This window comes from Dysidea avara, chromosome 9, assembly GCF_963678975.1.
Source record: "Dysidea avara chromosome 9, odDysAvar1.4, whole genome shotgun sequence".
Classification (NCBI taxonomy): Eukaryota; Metazoa; Porifera; class Demospongiae; order Dictyoceratida; family Dysideidae; genus Dysidea; species Dysidea avara.
Genome location: NC_089280.1, coordinates 10,308,097 through 10,329,952, shown reverse-complemented (window position 1 = coordinate 10,329,952; position 21,856 = coordinate 10,308,097). Strand labels below are relative to the sequence as shown.

Here is a 21,856-nt window from a genome sequence, read left to right as displayed (position 1 = left end):
GTCTATACAAGTCAATTGCAGCAGTGTAATTATTTTGATAAGGAATAATTACAATTTAAAACAAGCTATAAAGAATAACTAACTATGGCATCGTATGTGACCGAATTTCGGAAATATATCCCATATGGGTGCATTTGCCACCTAAAATATTTAATAATCAAACCACAAACTTTATAGAGCAAATCTACTTGTTGATGGATTTAAACCATTCTCAATACCTTAAATTACTTGAAATATTTTCAAAACGGTTATTAGCAACCTACTAAACATGAAAATTCTAATTATTTCACATGGCCCATATGGGTGATTTTCCAAAATTCAGTCACATGTATGTAAGTGAATACGTATGCTGTTATCAAACTAATACTATGTTTACTGCAGACATATTTCTATCCATTTGTGACTGAATTTGACAAAACAAGGCTTCGACGCACAAAGCTTTGTTAGGAGATATGGCGATTTTAAGGAATCATTGTGTAATAACTTCCCAGTGCCTACAGCTGTGCAAACAAAATTTGTACCAATTGTTCATCTGTGCACTAGCTATCACTGAGTGGGTGTATACATTTCTGATACCCAAAATTTGCCCTGTTTTGAGCAGCTTTTTTCGAGCCGGTAATAATATCACAGGTGGTAGTAATAGGGTGGGAGGGTGGGGGTGGACAGTGGTCTTAATATACGGGTATAAAATGGAGTAAGAAGACGATTGGAATCCAGAGGCCAAGTTTGGGCTCTCCATGGCCCTCCATGGCCCTCAAATTACTCCAAATTGACTGAGAACACTATTGGCGAGCTCTCTGTGAAGTCCCAGCTCACTACACACCATTATCACAAAGCCATGGCCATTTCATGGTGCCAATCTCACACTCGTGGCTTTGACAGGGTCGGAAGAAAGCTGCTACAGAAACCAGACTTGTCAGTGCTGAAGGAAGTACAGTGTGAAATATGATAGTGTATTAGACCAGCAATCCATTTCTGGTAAAATCGTAAGTTTGATTTTGTGTGTGTGGAAGCCTTGTTATGTGAAATCCGGTCACATTTATAGAACTTTACGTGGGCAAGATCAAAGGGAAAAGTGTACTTTAAAGTTCATAAAGTACACTCTCAGCCGGCCAACTGCTTCATCGACCACAAAGAGTGCTTTATTGCACCGTAAAGAGTGCTTTATTTGTTCAAACCAATAAAGAACTCTTTGCGGTGCAATAAAGCACTCTTTGTGGGTAATAAAGCACAGTTGCCCATGTGCCTTGGTGTGGGCTAATGGCCTATGGGACTCGTGCCAGTACGACTAATCACCCACGCCGGTGAAGGCTGATAGCCTCGCCGCGCTGAGTGATAAATCATCCCAGCCAATACGATTTCTACCACCTAACCGGATTACTTTTATAGACATACCTAAATGCTTCGATGATGGGTGGGAGAAGGCAACGCTGCTGTTACGTTTGTTAATGTAAATGGACAAGTCTTGGAGATATCACAGAAATATTTCGCCATGTGGCTCACAATAGAATCGATTGTGGGTTGTGAGCAAAACCTGCCAAAATACGCGATGAATGTCTTCCATGCCAAATTATGGTGAACTATGCGTGAGTTACTTTGTTAAACTGGTTTATGTGTGTTAAGGCTGCTAATAGTTCGTGCAATGCATGTTAATTACGAGTTCTAGTGTATGGTGAAGCTACACGAGTAGAAAGTTCCATAAATCATTTAAAGCATAGCCTTGCTGGTGCTATATGAATAATAAAGTACTTGGCTGCACACCTCGTATTTTATTTTTCATATAGCACTCGCGGCTATACTTTAACATGTACGTAAATTTGTCCAATATTCTTAATGAAAAAATTTATTTGATGGAAATAGAATGATACATAGTTCCAATGGATGGGTCACTGTATTACTGTGATGTTCAGTAAATTGCTATGAAAAAATAAGTAGCAAATCCACAAGTTTTTTAAAGGCAGTTCTGGTAAAGTAAAAGGAATATACAACAAATATAATTTACACAGTATGCTGGCATAAATGAACAGAATGCAGATACCAACTTGTTACAGTACACTGAGAATCATCCACACACACTCCATTCATCAGTACTTGTCCAACAGGACAGAAACAACCTTCACCACATCCACCTTCACAAGGTTGACCAAGATTATCACATGTCTGAGGACATAATGGACCACATTGTTGATAGATCATCCCAGCCGGACATGGAATTGCTGGAAAATAACACAAGTCATTTACATACAATCCACATACACACAAGTATTTCATGTGTACAATTGAGTGGTACAGAAAGAGGTTTCCTGGACTTCTAGAAACCCTTCTAAAATTTAACTTGTAGTTTTGTACTGTAGTAGAATTACAAACAGTTAAAAGCTCAACAGCACGAAGACACAGAACAATACATGAACAGTGAGCAGCTAACTAAAAAAACATTTATTACTCAGAGGTAGACTGAGGCAGGAACAGAACTATGACTGAAAAAATCCATCAAAACTTAATAGAACAGCTAAATGTATTCTAATGCAGTGCAATTATAAAAGAAGGATGTTCTGGTTAGGATACATGTTTATAAATAGGACATTGTGCCGGGATAAATTTGGAATAATCAGTGGTAAAAAGAATCAGGAACAATTCCATAATAACTAGATGAATAAAACATTGAAAATTTTAAAAGGGGAATAGGGATCGCTGAAAAAAGCAATGAAACAAGAAGGGATCGCTGAATAAAGCCATGAAACAAGAAGGGATTGTTGGGGTAGTAATGTAAACCACAAATCCCTATTTTAAAATGACAGAGCATGTAACTAAAATTTATTACTCGAGAGTCAAAATAGGGATTTGTGGTTTACATTACTATCCCAGCAATCCCTTCGTGTTTCATGGCTTTATTCAGCGATCCCTTCTTGTTTTATTGTTTTTTCAGCGATCCCTATTCCCCTTTTAAAATTTTCAATTTTTTATTCATCTAGTTAGTGTACGTCTTATTAATCCAGTAATGGATTTTTTTATTGACAATGATAATTGTTGTAGATACATATAGTAATTTACATTAGTGGCTGTCAAGTTATAAGCTTTGTTGTTATCAGACACACTTGACTGCATTATTAGAGTATTTATGTGACTGCTCTTGACTGTGGACACAAGACTGTACATGTACATTACACACATTCCTAATATTCAGCAGCTGTCATCTTGCTACATGTGTCAGGACGCTTAGTCATTGTAGTATCTTCATGCAGTGTTCATGAATACTCACCAGATGGTATGATACTGAGCTAGCTACTTCTCACAAGACTGACAAGGATATGATACATTCAGTGTTTGTGCATTTATCATTTTAGCCAAGACCGTACACAATATGAAATCATGAATATGCAGATTTTTCAGGGGTACAATTATTATTATACTGAGAATAATTATGGTGCACAGTAGATATAATGTCAGAAGAGATATGCAAGGAAATGTATGAATGCATACGGCTTCCCACAAAGAATATGTGGCATGTACAAATAAATTATTTTCACATACTACATCATAATTATACAGTAAGTCTGTAGACTGTACAGTAGCTAATCTGTATGCACACACATCATTCACAACAATAAAGTCAGATAACTGTGTAGCTGCAATGTCTATTGTAAACCATGGGTTATCAGCAGCATGAAGCCATGATGTTTACACAATTAATGTGGTCAAACAATTATGGCTCTCACAAATAATTTTAATTTTAATAGACTATAATACTGACTACACCCAACTTTAGGCTTTGCATGGAAAGGAAATATGGTTTATAGAAACTATATTCATAGCAATGAATAATCTCTGGTATCAGCGCTATTACTTCGCCGTCTCTGAGAGAGCATCTGTATGGTCGCTTGTAGCAAATCGCTATCATGCACTTACAGGAAGAAGTAGACTATATTCACCATGCAGAGATGCTATGAGCAATTTTCTGGGTGTAAAAAGTGCTGTTACAGCTTTTAGCCCTGACTGACGCTACAACAAAGCACAAAGGAGCTCACACAACAGAATCCTGTAATTTATTGTTATACGGCTTCTTTAGTATACGAAACTGCGTAATGGAAAAGAGAACTTAGAAAAAATTCGAGGTGTAGGGTAGTTGGTGATTTGTGGAGTATAGGCTTATGGACAAGTGGAAGGACTCAGTAAGCATGGTTACATAGTTTTTAGCATGAATAAGTGGATAACTTTTGCTGTACATGAGTGAAACAAAAATAATAATATATTTATGAACAAAACGTCAAATTTCAGTTTTGTCCCAAATACACACGCTGTTTCCTTTTCACTTGATACTTACTAATGAACCAATACTCACTGCAAATAACCACCAGAACGTGGTTTTATGTTGGAGGATGCTTTCCAAGGTGGTTTTAGACATGCATTCTATTACAGTTTTTTTTTGCAAAAAAAACATGGGCGATCCCTATTATGAACCCACTATCGTGGTTCATTATAAGACTATTATTAATTATATAGCATTCACATGTTTTTTTGCAGTATCACAGAAAGCAAGACATGAAGGCACATGCTTAAAAGTTGCTAGCATCAGGACACATGGTAGTGTGTCGTGCGGCCCAAGAAGCCGGCACGCCACACCATGAGTATATTTACAGGAAGAAAGAAAATGCGATATTCATACTGTTGTAGCTCCATGGTCCCTTATCCAATTGGAACTAGTTTCACTACAGAGGTGCCTGCCAAATAGGCCATGTCACACACCAAATTTGAAGGAAATCTCCCTAGCTGTTTCTGAGATATGAGTGGCCAAAGTTTCGTTTTAATTTGTTCATTTTTTTTCTTCACCGTAGGGGGGCTACGGGGGCTTCAATTTCTTTTTGCATACTTTGCAAAAATTGTTATAAAACACAAACTTGTACCGCACAAGTAAAGACCGTATAAAGGTACACTCGCGTACCAAGTTTGCTGTGAATCTGATAGATATCCAAGGAGTTATGAGCATTTAAATATTCACATAAAAAAAGATGAAACTTTTGTTGTCATGGCTACAGGGTAAACCGAGTAGAGGAATAACTTGAAAATTCATGTGCACATAGGCTGATCATTGTAGGAGTGTCTTTGGTGGTTAGAACAGCAACAGACCTACAGCTAAAAAATTATAAAGCAAAAACCGAGCAAGTGTAAAATCGCGGGATCGAGATACTCTAATAGAGCAGTCACTGGGGGAAAAAAGGTGCATAAAATGTTGAAAAAAATAAACTCATCATGTTCAGAGTTTGAACCAAGGACCTCTATACCTAACGCCCACATCTTTAACCACTGAACCACTGCTATCTCGGCTGATCACTTCACTTAGTTTTTACCTTAGAAATGAAAATTCTAGCTTAATAAGCAAAACTGATCTACCAATAGAAATCTAGATTGTTCTAGAACATTCTATGTGTGTTCTATTAGATGATTTCAGTGAAAGTAAAAATGTGTGCTCTATTAGAGCATTAGCACCATACTACTGTTACAACACTTTGAGGCTCAATCTAGTAGCTATTTCATCAAATCAGAGCTGGATCAGTAGTAGATTTGTAGTATTAACTTAGTTTCGCCCCCAGGCGATCTGCAAGCAGACTAATATGACTGACTCATGCCAATCATCATCATAATAGTCATCATAATAAGTGCTATATGCTAGCAAAACTTGTGATACAACAAACTGGAAATCATATCCCAGTAAGAAGGTGCAGGATTTGGTTTTTGGAAATACAAAAAGAAGTGAAATCCACTAAAAAACAGCCAAGCTGTATAAAAAGAGTGCAGCCCTCAAAAGCCTGGGTGAAAAAAGTTGTGAAATCAAAGGTGGCAGCCAAGAAATGGCTGCAATGATGTTAATGCTAAAAAATTTTAATAATGGCTGTGTGCATTGTTAAAATTTATCAGCATTAACATCATTGTTGCAACCATTTCGTGGCTGCCACCTTTGATTTCACAACTTTTTTCACCCAGGCTTTTGAGGGTCGCACTCTTTATTTACAGCTCGGCTGTTTTTGAGTGGATGAAAATTATGGGCACAAAAATCGAGATACTCTAATAGAGCAGTCACCTACCAATCTATGTGACTACTCTACTAGAGTATCTCAATCTTTTACAGGTTTGCCTTATACTATACTAATTTCTTTATACTCAGGGCTATTTCACATTGTGTTGCAGATCAAGTCCTAAACTGTAGCATGCATGGTCATGTTTCTTTAATTTCTTTACATAATCCAAATTTGATCAGATAAAAATTACTGTAATAGTAAAAACTTTACAGATGTAAGCTTAGATACTATCAAAACACACGGTAGTGTGTCGTGCGGCCCAAGAAGCCGGCGCGCCACACCGTGAGTATATTTACAGGAAGAAAGTAAACGTGATTTTCACACCTTTGTAGCTCCGTGATCCTTATCCGATTGAAACCAAAGTTGCTACAGAAGTGCCGGCTAGGTAGGGGAGTCCACATTCCAAATTTGAAGAAAATCGCTCAAGCCATTTCCGAGATGCGAGCGGCCAAAGTTTGGGTTTTTTTTCTTCGTTTTTTCTTCTACTTTTTCTTCTTCTTTTCGCACACTTTGCAAAATCCGCCATAAAACACGAATGTGTGCTCCAATCGGGCTGAAATTTGGCACACTTAAAGGGCTCATTAACGCGAATCTCAGTACCAGGTTTGGTAGGAATCCGTTGAACAATCACGGAGTTATGACCGATTATTTACGTAAAATTAGGTCGAAGGTCTGTCACGCCCACAGGGTAAACCGCTTGAAGGAATCAGCTGAAAATTGCTATGTAGATGGAGTAACTATCGTAGGAGTGACTTTTTGTGGTTTGAAAGGAATCTAGTTAAAGGCCATCGAGATATCACACAAAACCCAACCTGTGTCAAAATTACGCGATCGATTTTTATGAATAAAAAAGTATTAATTTTCACGCCTACCAAGCAAACCGCTTAGAGCAGTGAGCTGAAAATCGGTGTGTAGCTGGAATAATTATCATAGAAAGTCCTTGCAGTAGTACAGAAGAATCGGATTACATACCGCTGAGTTATGATTCCAAAGCCAACTACGTGTAGCATATGCGAGATCGAGATACTCTAATAGAACAGTCACCCTAATAGAGCATTCAGCTACGTTTATAATTTTACTCCATTATAGAATTATATTACATTGCAAGTTATTCTGTAGGGAGTTCAGCTACAAACAAGTCATCCTGTAGTCAGATCAGCTAGAAGAAGGTACCTAATAGAGAGTTCAGCTACAAAGAAACCATCATGTAGAGAGTTCAGCTGCAAACACATCACCTTGTAGAGAATTCAGCTACAAACAAATTGCCCTGTAGAGAGATCAGCTAGAAGAAGTTACCTTGTAGAGAGCTCCGCTACAGAGAAACCATCGTGTAGAGAGTTTAGCTGCAAACAAATCCCCCAGTAGAAAGTTCCACTATGAACAGATCAACCTGTAGAGAGTTCAGTTAGAAACAAGTCATCCTGTAGAGAGATCAGCTAGAAGAAGTCACCTTGTAGAGAGTTCAGTTACAAAGAAACAATCATGCAAAGAGTTTAGCTGCAAACAAATCACCCAGTAGAAAGTTCCGCTATGAACAGATCACACTGTAGAGAGTTCAGTTAGAAACAAGTCATCGTGTAGAGAGATCAGCTAGAAGAAGTTACATTGTAGAGAGTTCAGCTGCAAAGAAACTACCATGTAGAGAGTTCAGCTGCAAACAAATTTCCCTGTAGAGAATTCAGCTACAAACAAATCACCCTGTAGAAAGATCAGCTAGAAGAAGTTACCTTGTAGAGAGTTCAGCTACAAACAAATCACCCTGTAGAGAGTTCAGCTAGAAACATGTCACCCTGTAGAGAGATCAGCTAGAAACAAGCCACCCGTAGAGAATTCAACTAGAAGAAGTTACATTGTAGAGAGTTCAGCTACAAAGAAACAACCATGTAGAGAGTTCAGCTACAAACAAATTACCCTTTAGAAAGATCAGCTAGAAGAAGTTACCTTGTAGAGAGTTCAGCTACAAACAAATCACCCTGTAGAGAGTTAAGCTAGAAACAAGCCACCTGTAGAGAGTTCACATAGAAGAAGTTACATTGTAGAAAGTTCAGCTACAAAGAAACTACCATGTAGAGAGTTCAGCTACAAACAAATCGTCCTGTAGAGAATTCAGCTACAAACAAATCACCCTGTAGAAAGATCAGCTAGAAGAAGTTATCTTGTAGAGAGTTCAGCTACAAACAAATCACCCTGTAGAGGGTTCAGCTAGAAACAAGTCACCCTGTAGAGAGTTCAGCTAGAAGAAGTTACATTGTAGAGAGTTCAGCTACAAAGAAACTACCATGTAGAGAATTCAGCTACAAACAAATCACCCTGTAGAAAGATCAGCTAGAAGAAGTTACCTTGTAGAGAGTTTAGCTAGAAACAAATCACCCTGTAGAGAGATCAGCTAGAAACAAGTCACCCTATAGAGAGTTCAGCTAGAAGAAGTTACATTGTAGAGAGTTCAGCTACAAAAAAACTACCATGTAGAGAATTCAGCTGCAAACAAATTGCCCTGTAGAGAATTCAGCTACAAACAAATCACCCTGTAGAAAGATCAGCTAGAAGAAGTTACCTTGTAGAGAGTTCAGCTACAAACAAATCACCCTGTAGAGGGTTCAGCTAGAAACAAGTCACCCTGTAGAGAGTTCAGCTAGAAGAAGTTACATTGTAGAGAGTTCAGCTACAAAGAAACTACCATGTAGAGAATTCAGCTACGAACAAATCACCCTGTAGAAAGATCAGCTAGAAGAAGTTACCTTGTAGAGAGTTCAGCTACAAACAAGTCACCCTGTACAGAGATCAGCTAGAAACAAGTCACCCTATAGAGAGTTCAGCTAGAAGAAGTTACATTGTAGAGAGTTCAGCTACAAAAAAACTACCATGTAGAGAATTCAGCTGCAAACAAATTGCCCTGTAGAGAATTCAGCTACAAACAAATCACCCTGTAGAAAGATCAGCTAGAAGAAGTTACCTTGTAGAGAGTTCAGCTACAAACAAATCACCCTGTAGAGGGTTCAGCTAGAAACAAGTCACCCTGTAGAGAGTTCAGCTAGAAGAAGTTACATTGTAGAGAGTTCAGCTACAAAGAAACTACCATGTAGAGAATTCAGCTACAAACAAATCACCCTGTAGAAAGATCAGCTAGAAGAAGTTACCTTGTAGAGAGTTCAGCTACAAACAAGTCACCCTGTACAGAGATCAGCTAGAAACAAGTCACCCTATAGAGAGTTCAGCTAGAAGAAGTTACATTGTAGAGAGTTCAGCTACAAAAAAACTACCATGTAGAGAATTCAGCTGCAAACAAATTGCCCTGTAGAGAATTCAGCTACAAACAAATCACCCTGTAGAAAGATCAGCTAGAAGAAGTTACCTTGTAGAGAGTTCAGCTACAAACAAATCACCCTGTAGAGGGTTCAGCTAGAAACAAGTCACCCTGTAGAGAGTTCAACTAGAAGAAGTTACATTGTAGAGAGTTCAGCTACAAAGAAACTACCATGTAGAGAGTTCAGCTGCAAACAAATTGCCCTGTAGAGAATTCAGCTACAAACAAATCACCCTGTAGAAAGATCAGCAAGAAGAAGTTACCTTGTAGAGAGTTCAGCTACAAACAAATCCCCTTGTAAAGGGTTCAGCTAGAAACAAGTCACCCTGTAGAGAGTTCAGCTAGAAGAAGTTACATTGTAGAGAGTTCAGCTACAAAGAAACTACCATGTAGAGAGTTCAGCTGCAAACAAATTGCCCTGTAGAGAATTCGGCTACAAACAAATCGATATCACCCTGTAGAAAGATCAGCTAGAAGAAGTTACCTTGCAGAGAGTTCAGCTACAAACAAATCACTCTGTAGAGAGTTCAGCTAGAAACAAGTCACCCTGTAGAGAGATCAGCTAGAAACAAGCCACCCGTAGAGAGTTCAGCTAGAAGAAGTTACATTGTAGAGAGTTCAGCAGTTTAGCTGCAAACAAATCACCCTGTAGAGAATTCAGCTACAAACAAATCACCCTGTAGAAAGATCAGCTAGAAGAAGTTACCTTGTAGAGAGTTCAGCTACAAACAAATCACTCTGTAGAGAGTTCTGCTAGAAACAAGTCACCCTGTAGAGAGATCAGCTAGAAACAAGTTACCCGTAGAGAGTTCATCTAGAAGAAGTTACATTGTAGAGAGTTCAGCAGTTTAGCTGCAAACAAATCGCCCTGTAGAGAATTCAGCTACAAACAAATCGATATCACCCTGTAGAAAGATCAGCTAGAAGAAGTTACCTTGCAGAGAGTTCAGCTACAAACAAATCACTCTGTAGAGAGTTTAGCTAGAAACAAGTCACCCTGTAGAGAGATCAGCTAGAAACAAGTCACCCTGTAGAGAGTTCAGCTAGAAGAAGTTACATTGTAGGGAGTTCAGCTACAAAGAAACTACCATGTAGAGAGTTCAGCTGCAAACAAATTGCCCTGTAGAGAATTCGGCTACAAACAAATCGATATCACCCTGTAGAAAGATCAGCTAGAAGAAGTTACCTTGCAGAGAGTTCAGCTACAAACAAATCACTCTGTAGAGAGTTCAGCTAGAAACAAGTCACCCTGTAGAGAGATCAGCTAGAAACAAGCCACCCGTAGAGAGTTCAGCTAGAAGAAGTTACATTGTAGAGAGTTCAGCAGTTTAGCTGCAAACAAATCACCCTGTAGAGAATTCAGCTACAAACAAATCACCCTGTAGAAAGATCAGCTAGAAGAAGTTACCTTGTAGAGAGTTCAGCTACAAACAAATCACCCTGTAGAGAGTTCAGCTACAAACAAGTCATCCGGTAGAGAGATCAGCTAGAAGGATCACCTTGCAGAGAGGTCAGCTACAAAGAAATCACCCTGCTTCATCTTTTCTTCTTCCTGTAGTAAAGAAAAAATGACAGGTTAAAAAGTCCTAAAGCCGTCCATAGGCCGGCTTTGGGGTACACAAATACAAAAAAAAGTGAAATCTAATCCAAAACAGCCAAACTGTAAAAAAAGAGTGCAGCCCTGAGAAAGGCTATGGTGAAAAAAGATGTGAAATCCAAGGTGGCGGCCAAGAAATGGCTGTGATGGTAGGTTAATGGTAAAAATTTTAATAATGACAATTCAGGTGAATTTTGTGCCAAGACCAAGCGGCACCAAATTCACCTGAATAGTCATTATTAAAATTTTTACCATTAACCTACCATCACAGCCATTTCTTGGCCGCCACCTTGGATTTCACATCTTTTTTCACCATAGCCTTTCTCAGGGCTGCGCTCTTTTTTTACAGCTTGGCTGTTTTGGATTAGATAGTTATTATCAGCACATTTCATGTCTAAAATATGTGGCACTAGTATTACATGTCCTATACAAAAACCGTAACACAGTCAGTAGCTATATTACTGCAGGCAAATATTGCATAATATTAACATGTGTATAACCTGGTTAATTTTTTTATAATTTAAACAAGCAGTAAATATCATAAAGAATTGAAGTTACAAAAGAGATTGTAGAAGCCTTTCCCTGCGGTACATGATAATATTTATTTTCATTCACTAATATATTATTTTATTACAAGTGCAATATTAATACTGGTCTCTTCTTCCTATCATGCTATCATACAGTATGATTGTAACTGTATAGTAGAGACCACAAAGGAGTAGGTTTGGCCCACGAATAACATCACCCGAAAACCAGCCTCAATTTTCCCTGATGATGATGAGTCAGTATTGGTAAGGTACAACTAAGCCCAAACAAGCTTTCAGATCAACCCGAAACATTTTCAACAAGTTGCTACAGAATTTTAAAAAATTCTTTATTCGACGGAATTTTCTACTGACCGGCTGAGTAAGTAACTGACTGATGCCTTCAGACAAGCATAGCTCGCTAACGGCTAAGGCTACTGGCTTGATTTTTTCACTATTTGACATCGCTTCAGCCCGACAGGTGCCTTTTTCCATACCGCATCACGTACAATGCATTCTTCATAGACTTACCAGTGTCCTCCTTTGTGTCCCATTTATCTTTGCTGACAGGGAAAGGTATCGATTTGGCATGAGCATGTGATGGCTTCCCTTCGAAACGGAATATTTATCGCTGTGCTATGGTCCCTACTCTAGTTGAAAATTCTAAAATTTTTTCGTGTACTTGTAGTAAAGAAAAGCTACAAACATGTAAGAGTCTGTCCCAAAGCCAACTTTTGGCCAGGTAAGTTACAAAAAGAAGTGTGATATCTATAACAAAAACAGCCAAGTTATGAAAAATCAGGGTGAAAAAAGTTGTGAAATTAAAGGTGGCAGCCAAGAAATAGCAGGAGGTATCATGGGTATGTCCAAGCTCCGGTTCAATCATCAGTTCACCACAAGTCCTATGAGAGTTTATACAAGAAACTATACATTAATCTTGATATTATATCAAGACAACGTTCATGGTTCATCCAAGGGTATGATCAGATAAATGCATACAATAAATTATTAAGGTGAACTACTTATTCATTAAACCTTTTCCACCAATTTCCAATAGGTGGTTTTCATCCAACTATTCTACCACAAAAGTAAACTATACAGTAGCAAACAGTATATTCATATGCATAAACACTTGTACAATAAATTTTAGATTACGTCTATACAGAATAACTCACGACAAAGTGTAGCTGATCTCCAGTTTGATATGGCTACTCCAGCATCAGCACAAGCACTAGCATAACTGGATAATGCATCACAGTAACAATCTTCACGTTGTGTATCATTACAACAAAAATAGTCAAATTCACAATTGGCAATCGTCTGTGTAACATTAACTACATTATGACAGGCAGTGAAAGGATCTTGCAACAAAACACTACACCTAGTTTGTCCTTCTGATACAATAATAGGATCACTAGAACAGTTGCCCCCTGAAGAACTGCACTCTTGATTGCTAGGATCAGGTATTAGCCAACTATCACCAAAATCATTGATAACTCCACCAATTACTACTCTGGTACTGCCATATCCTGTAACTGGTATAACAGTTCCATCTGGCTTTCTGAGATCATCGGTATGGTTACCATTGTAATCACCACAAAGACCACATAATATTCTTTGTAGTGAAGTAGATACAGTTATCCTTATACGATAAATTCCATCAAAGGCCACACGAACACCTCGCGTTAAACAAACGTACGGATATCCTCCTCTACAAAACACACTGACACTGTCGGAGGAATATATATCTTCACCTCTGGTTGTACATAAATGTGGTGGCATGTTATTGATAGTTACAGGTACCTCTCCAATGTTGCCTTGCCCTAATATAATGGTCAGGTTCTCAGCTGGAATTCTTACTCTCACAAACCCTGCAACAGATATAGGGCTTCCTCTGTCCGCAATATTACCAGCAGAAATTACAAACTCATTGGTGTCTTGTGGTTTAGCAAGAACATATTCACATTTGCCTTGGTAGTGATGCCAGTATCCATCAAATGTTCTATAATGAGGATCACCATTAACTTCACAAGTTGGACCATCATAAGGACATTGTTGTCTGCTACATTCAAACACTCCTCCAGGTTTACAAAAGCATCTAGTTGTACAGTTTGGCTGAAACTGTTCTCCAACACGATAGAGACGTCTTTGATATGCACAATCTATGAGAATAAAATGTAAATTGTGACAGTATATCTAACTAGTGGATTGAAATACTAGAATACGACAATGAAGGAATTTTTTTAATAAACTCACTTGTGGCACGTGCCTTTTTGTGTTCCAAGTAATATTCAATTTGTGCTCTGTGTCTTGAGCTTTTACTTAAAGTGAGAAGGAAGTAAAATTGTTTCACAAAAGTTTGAACACTCAGAGAAGGTCCTAAATACCTACTTTGTGGCTCCTTTGGTGCTTGCCTAGACTGTATGTATGCTGCTGGGGAATATATAAATAAACAGCTTTCATAGCTATTAGTCAATGACTGTATGTTGCTGGAGGTTAAGGTTGGGATCTGGGAATATTTTATACATTTGACATTGATCAGTCAAGTACAAACAACCATAGCCTTCTTACAGTTACTGTATCTAGTAGAATACATAACACCTTTTGATAGTAAAACTTACATCACGCAGTTTAGCTCCATATATATGACCGAACATGTATAAGCAGGAACATTTATATACCCTAATAAAGCAGTCATCAAAATACAATGATCACAATCAGGTATATAAATTGCTGTATTAATCCAATGGAACAGTCACACTAATCTTAAAATAGAATGGTCTACTCACAATTATCACATGTCACTATGTACTGGTTATAACAAAAAACTGTATATATAAAATCAAAAGTGAAAAATGGATTTATAAAAAGGTTAAACAACAGATGTGATCATTTACTGTAGAATGGTATGGCTGGGAAATCCCTACTTTTGGAATGCAACAAATTGTAGCCTATGTCATAGCAAACAATTATGTCTATTGTTTTAGCACATGGATCACTGAATTTATAATTTTTAGAAAATTTACACATAATTCCAAAGTTATCTAGAGGCTTGATGAGGTTACTAAGTCCTAAGGTGGGGTTACTAACTACATAATTAGTACCCTGTGGTCTGGTTCATGGTTGTTTACTGTAGGCTTACTTTATGGACAAGATAGGCTGAGACGTCATAAGTGCTGATACACCAGTAGAAGGTGCAGTGCTGACACTATCATCTGGAAATGGTGAATATTTTTTTAAAATGTTAATTTAAAAATAGGAGGGTAGTTAGCTATAAAATCCAGAATAAAATGGAATGGAACGGCACAAATTGGGGAGCATACCAAGTTGAAAAATCGTTTTCAGCAGATTGTAAACCATTTCAAACTGTCACACAGTAGCTAGAATTGTTAGTTTGCTTGTATTGTAGGCATGTTAGAAATCTCATGATCAAAGTTTTTATTTAATGCCCACCACATGACCCATTGTTATGGTATGTACCAGTAAAGGCAGAGCCTGCATTATGGCATTAATAATCCATCAAGTTATGTTTAATCATGACCTGGATACACTTTGGTAGCATTCCACAAGGTAAACTACTATAGTATTTGTATATTGTAGTTGTACACAAGGCTTTAGTAGCTACCAGTGAAGCTGGTTTTCTGAAGTAAATGTCATTCTGCCAGCATTGGCATTGATTTGCGAGAGTTAACATTAATGGCTGTGAATTGCATGTTATCAATACTTGTTTAGCAGCTAAAGTAGTCATATGTTAGCTAAGATAATTTGTGCAACACATTGTTACAGTGGAAATTAAATAGAACTTCAAGCAAACATGCTTATAAGTCTGTAGTATAAGTATAAGAAATGTATCAATGCACATGCATGTAGTGTGCTTCAATAAGAATGACTTGTTACCTTGTGCTGAGTACCGTATGTAAGGAAATTTTGACGTAAGAAAATTTTGACGAATTCGACGAATCGGTTAATTAGTCAAATTTAAATTCGTCAAATGTTTATAAGCACCCTTAAAAGTACAGGTTTTGCCTACAATTTCTTGATTTTCGTCAACATTTTATTCGTCAAATCTACTGAAGTCTGAATTCGTCAAATTTTTCTTACGTCCAAATTTCCTTGCGTATGGTACTAGCGGCATATTATAGTGGCGATGATGGAATACTAAGATGGCTACTCAATCCTCGTTAGAATCCTTCAATCCTGCTGTGGAAAGCATTGAAGATTACAAGGAGCAATTTGATTTTTACTGTACCGCCCATCAAATCCCAGAAGCCAGGAGGAAAGCACTGTTCTTGACATGAATTGGCTGAGATACATTAACCAAGTTGAAAACTCTGGTCAGTCTGACCCCTCTAAGTGACGTCTCTCTGACAGCCATTGTGACGGTGATGATGCAACACTACCAAAAGGATACAGTGGAAATAGTGGAACGATTCAAGTTCTTCAAGCAGGTAAGGAAATGGTGGCGGATTACGTAGCAGAACTAGGGCGATTGAGTAAGACCTGCAAATTCGGGGATTATCTGGAGACCGCCCTGGTGTGTGGATCAAATGATATCAAGACTCAGAAGGAGCTACTATGTGTCAAAGGGCTTACACTAACAGTCACAATTAATAAGGCTAGGGCAGCTGAGACAGTCAACCGAGAAGTCCAGCAATTTCCAACAAATGTAGAGGCTCTTAAAATATCAAGTCAGCAGTATCCTTGCCCAAGGTGTGGTCAACAAGGGCATACCAGAGCCACCTGCTATTACCACAATAAGTGTTGCCGAGTCTGTAATAAACTGGGCCATGCAGGTGCAGTTTGCTGGCAAAACCAGTCACAAGAACTAACAATGAAGCCACAACAGAAGTGTAATGCAAAGCAACAGTCAAAGCCTATGCACACAGTGGCCAGTACTGTACTGAATAGTGATGATGAAGAGTTTGACAACAACCAGCTTTCTGTACACTAGACATCTAGTAGGCATTCCAGTAAGTTGACAACAGTGTTGGATGTAGATGGGGTAGCTCTAGAAATGGAAGTGGACACAGGGGCAGAACTATCCACAATCGATTGGCACAAGTTGTTGCAATGTCACTCACTCCACCAAATACAAGGAGAGTCACTTCAGCAAGAGTTTCCCTCAGTTTTTAAAGAGGAACTTGGGTTATTGTTTGGAATGGAAGCAGAGATTGAACTGAAGGAGGATGCCAAACCCAAATTCTGTAAGAGTCGTCCAATACCCTTTGCACTTCGTGAGAAAGTTGAGGAAGCTATTCGACAGCAGGTAGCAGATGGAGAATTAGAGCCAGTTGATCAAAGTGTTTGGGCTGTACCCATAGTTGTGGTGACAAAGAAGAGTGGAGACATCCATATTTGTGCCGATTTCAAGATGACGATCAACCTCCAGCTGTGTATACAGACCTTTTCTCTGCCAACAGTGGATGAGATATTTTCTGTGCTAGCTAATGGTGAGTCATTCTCTAAAATTGATCTTGCTAGAGCATATAAGCAAATGAGGGTGGCTAAGGGGAGTCAAACTTACCTCACGATTAACACACCTCTGGGGCTGTACACATACTTGAGATTGCCTTTTGGCATTGCTTCAGCCCCTACCATCTGGCAAAAAGCTATGACCACAGTACTGCAAGGGTGTAAAGGGGTAGTATATTATTTAGATGACATTCTAATTACAGGGAACACCAGGGAAGAGCATGTTGAGAATTTAAGAAATGTGATGGCCATATTACAAACATTTCGGCTTAAGGTCAATGCTTCTAAGTGCAAATACTTTCAATCTGAATTGGAATTCCTAGGTCATGTAGTTACCCCATCAGGTATATGCCCTACACAGCAAAGAATTGTAGATGTGCTTAAAGCTCCTGTACCTACTAATAAAAGTGAACTGAAATCTTTTTTGGGCCTGTTGACTTACAATGTGAAATTTATCCCTTCTGCAGCATCTCTCCTGCATCCACTCTACCAACTTCTATGGAAAGATTTACATTGGAAGTGGACTGCCAAGTGTCAAGAGGCTTTTGACACAGCCAAAACCCTTGTAAATGAAGCACCAGTGTTAGTACACTATGATGTAACCAAACCAATTAAGCTGTATTGTGATGCATCAGCCCGTGGAATTGGTGTTACCTTATGCATGTAGTGAATGGTGAAGAGACGCCTGTAGCTTATGCATCTCAAACCTTGTCAGTGGCTGAACAGAATTATGCCCATATTAAGCGTGAAGCTCTGGCCATTATATTTGGTGTGAAACGCTTCAACCAGTACCTGTATGGGCATGAATTTATCTTGGTAACAGATCACTGCCCCCTTGCAAATTGTTTGGCCATGCAGATGGTGTCCACTCATTAGCTGCTGCACGTATGCAGCGATGGGCCATGATCCTCAGTGCATATTCCTACAAAACAGAGTACATTCCAGGCCCTGCTAATCAGTGTGCAGACTGCTTATCACGCCTTCCTGCACAATGTTATGTAATTCATCCAGCAGAAGAGGGCAATGCTGTCCATGCGATGCACACCATCGCCCCTCCAGTGATTGCAACAGAGATAGCCAATCACACAGCAAAAGACAAAATACTATTCCAAGTGTTCATGAATGTACAACACAATTCTTGGCCATTCCCACTGCCGGAAAACATCACCCTCTTCCATTGGCAGAAAGAGGAGCTTAACTTGCAAGATGGGGGGGGGGGGGGGGGGAACGAGTAATTATCCCAAAAAAAACTGGAACTGCAACTGTTGGCAGAACTACATTTTGGTCATATTGAAATTTGTTGAATGAAATCCTTGGCAAGAAGTTTTATTTGTTGGCCCTGCTTAGATGCTGATGTTGAGAGGCTAGCAAATGACTGTGAACCCTGTAAAGTCACTGCAGCTACGTATGCCAGCAGCAGTGGCTAGACACCCATGGCAGCATCCCAGCACCCCTTGGGAATGAATACATATTGACTATGGTGAATGAAATAACCACCATTTATTAGTGGTTGTGGATGTACTCAGTAAGTGGCCAGAGGTGAAGCTGGTCTCTACCACCACTTCTTGAATGACCATTAACAAATTAAGTGAAATTTTTGCTGTGTTTGGGTTTCCTCAGATCCTTGTCTCAGACAATGCCCCCCAATTTGTATCTATAGAGTTTCTTGAGACAAAAAAACATTGCTCACCGTACATCCCCACCTTACCACCCCTCAACAAATGGCGTCACAGAAAACATGTTTAAAAATGTGAAATGTCACCTCAAGAAACACTAATCAGCTAACATTCAGCAGGAACTTTCTGACTTGTAGCGGACTTACCGCAATGTGCCACACGCAACCACCAACTTGGCACTGGCACACCTTATGTTGACTAAAACACCTTGTACATGACCTTGCCAAGTGCAGCTAATCGGTTGAAGCAACACTTGCTCCCCAACCTAAGCCAGACCCAACCTAGAGTACGTAAATTTGCTTGTGGGGACAGTGTGATGGTGAGTGATTTCCGACCTATATCCACCTTAAAGTGGTAGAGAGGGACGATCATTAAGGTCCATGAGGAACTCACGTATCAGGTAGATTATGATGGACACCAATGTGAGGTGCATGTGAACCACGCAATCGCAGCTACTGCTTCAGGAAGGCCAGGCAAAAGTATGATGGCACCTGTGGATGATCAACAGACCACTGGGTTCAGTAGCACACCAATTTCCCCATGTGCCTCTGATTCATCCTTGGTAGAAATGCCTCCAGCAGACTCACCAAACCAATCGGTAGAGTCACCCAACCCACCTGTCCCCAATGCTATTCCAGTTCCAGTAGTACGCAGATCAGTGCGGGTTCACAGGAAACCCCAAAGATTAATTGAGGAACCGACTTAATTTTTCTTTTATAATTAATGCTTGTACTACTATTGATTGTAATTGTGATTGTAATGCTCATATGATCTTTACCCCTTTTTTTGTATTAGTAGAGACAGTACCTCTATCTAGGAAGGGAGAATGTAGTATATAAGGAATGTATCAATGTGCATGCGTGTAGTTGTGCTTCAATGAGAATGAGTTGTTACCTCATGCTTGAGTACTAGCGGTATATTACAAAGTCAAAGCAAGTAACTCTACCACAATTCTAGCTTGGTGCACAATCCGCTAAATGCAAATTTTCCATGTGGACTGTGCCCTGATTGGTTCCGTTCCTTTCCGGGTTTTATAACTACCCTAATGAAGTAGGGATCCAAGTGATAAAAAGTACTGAAACAAGAATGAATAATGGTATTACAGCATAGCTGGGTGAGAAAATACCTACATTGACAAGTTATAACAATTATTTTGATCAATGTTAAAGTAGGGATTTTCTCACCGAGTTATGCTGTAATACCATCATTCATCTCTTGTTTCAGTAGTTTATATCACTTGGATTTCCACTTCAAAATTAACAATTTTTAAAATACTAGTTTGTTTATTCTTTTTAATGTACGTAACATACTGCTATACACATGTGACTGTTCTATTAGGGTGACTGCTGTATTAGAGTATCTCAAGTCCACCCTCAAGGGGTGTGGTCATTATAATACAGCCAGTGCAATAAGTGGTGTGACCATCATGACATGTTTAAAATAGATGTGTTGTGTGTACGCTCGATAGTTAGCTATTATCATAATAATATAATTTTATATAATATATAGTTAACCTATCGTTAAGTTACAGCAGGAATCCTGATGTCCAGTACCTCTATACAGTAGCGTAAGCACTTTTTAATAATGTTGTGGTGTCTAAATGTGCTGCTCAAGCAAAGTGTTGATAAGGAAAATTAGCACCTTGATATAATTTAGTTGCATGAAGAAGAAAAAGAGCCTGATTGAAGATTAAAGGAAAGACAAGGTGCACAGGTGTGCACTTGTCGCAACCCCAAAAGGCACATCCCACCGGTGACTTTGTAGTTGTCACATAAAAATGGCCATGTGCTGCTTTGTTTGGTCTCTAGCCTGGTGACTGTGGTCAGGCAGTAAGGCGGGCAAACCAATTTTGAGTTTTTGCATCTAATTCTATATCCAGATACGAGTAAGTGTTTTCTTGTTTTTATTGCTGTATTTTAATTAAATGGATCAACAAAGGTGATTTTTGTGGTGTAAGATATCTCTAGAATCATGTTTAAAAGAAGTTTTGTTGGTGCTCATCATTTTTGGGGAGATCCCTACTTAAACAGTACTACCATAATTACTTGTTTGATACTAGCAGGCACTGTTTGCTACTTTCTTTCGCTCTTCCTTTACCCGTTTTAATTTGCTCTGGGAAATTTTCAAAAATTTTCAGAACAAGGCAACATCAGTTTTTATATCATTTGGAGCTCCTCTGAGAATGTGAGGTCAGCTATCCACATTACTTTACGGTCTCTAAATAGACCGTAATTATTCCAAATGCATCACACAAATTTTCTATTTGGGGGGACTCATATTTTCGAGTGATTTCACCAATGGCGATCGAGATTTTGAAGATTGACATAGAGGTTATCAAACAAGATATTGAAGTGAAACTACCAGGTAATTAAAACAAAGAAACAATTGTACTCTGTACTTCTTCTCAACTTTTGAAAACTAGCTAAAAATTCTAATCTGGCATTAGATAATAGATTTTATATCCCGTACCTGTTAGGTTTAGGTCGACATCTTCTTCCAGGATTAAATAGTGATTTGAAACTTATTAAGCTCCATTGGAACTCTCACTCAAAATTATTAGAATACCCAAAATAGCTGCAGCCATTTTATTTCATGACATACAGTCTATGGTATAGAACTCTTGTTGGCTAATTCTAACTATTCCTAGTAGCACTACAAACAAGTAGGATTGTACTGATACCAATATTATATCGATATATATATATATATATAGGTACCAATATTACAAGTATTGGTATCAGTCAATTGCAATTCTGTAGTACAGATATTTCACCTGAGTAGTGTAAGTACTAGTAACAGTACTATAAGTGCTATTAAAAGCTCCTAACTACAAGTGACTTTGTAGATGAATGGTAAGATCCTGGACTACAATATGAGTTGCCCTGGGTTTGATGCTCCAAGTAGTTATGCCTTTTTTTCATTTTTGAGGGTTTTTTTGTACCACTTTTTTGGTAATACATTTTTGTTGAGTGATACTGCTCTGACATTATGCTGACCAAAAACTGACAAGTTTGGATGAAAACGTTTTGTGAACAATCATTGGTTAGGAATTTTAGTAGCCATAGTGATTATGCTATGTCATCTTATTATGCTATATCTCACAATAATACATATCAGTTACAATTTTAAGTATCGGCTGAATATTTAACATTGATTTATTAGAAAACCTGTATTGGAAATAGACAATAAATATTAGATATCGGTATCGG

At 38.5% G+C, this 21,856-nt stretch overlaps 1 protein-coding gene across 1 annotated transcript in view; it reads right to left on the bottom strand.

Moving 5' to 3' along the window:
* LOC136267470 (zonadhesin-like) overlaps positions 1–21,856 on the bottom strand; it is a 57,560-nt gene that overhangs the window by 11,650 nt on the left and 24,054 nt on the right. Inside the window, exons 12-13 of the mRNA XM_066062634.1 lie at positions 12,675–13,661; positions 2,043–2,216 (exon numbers count right to left, since the gene is read on the bottom strand). Coding sequence (XP_065918706.1) covers positions 2,043–2,216; positions 12,675–13,661 — 1,161 coding nt within the window. The remainder of the gene's footprint in view (positions 1–2,042; positions 2,217–12,674; positions 13,662–21,856) is intronic.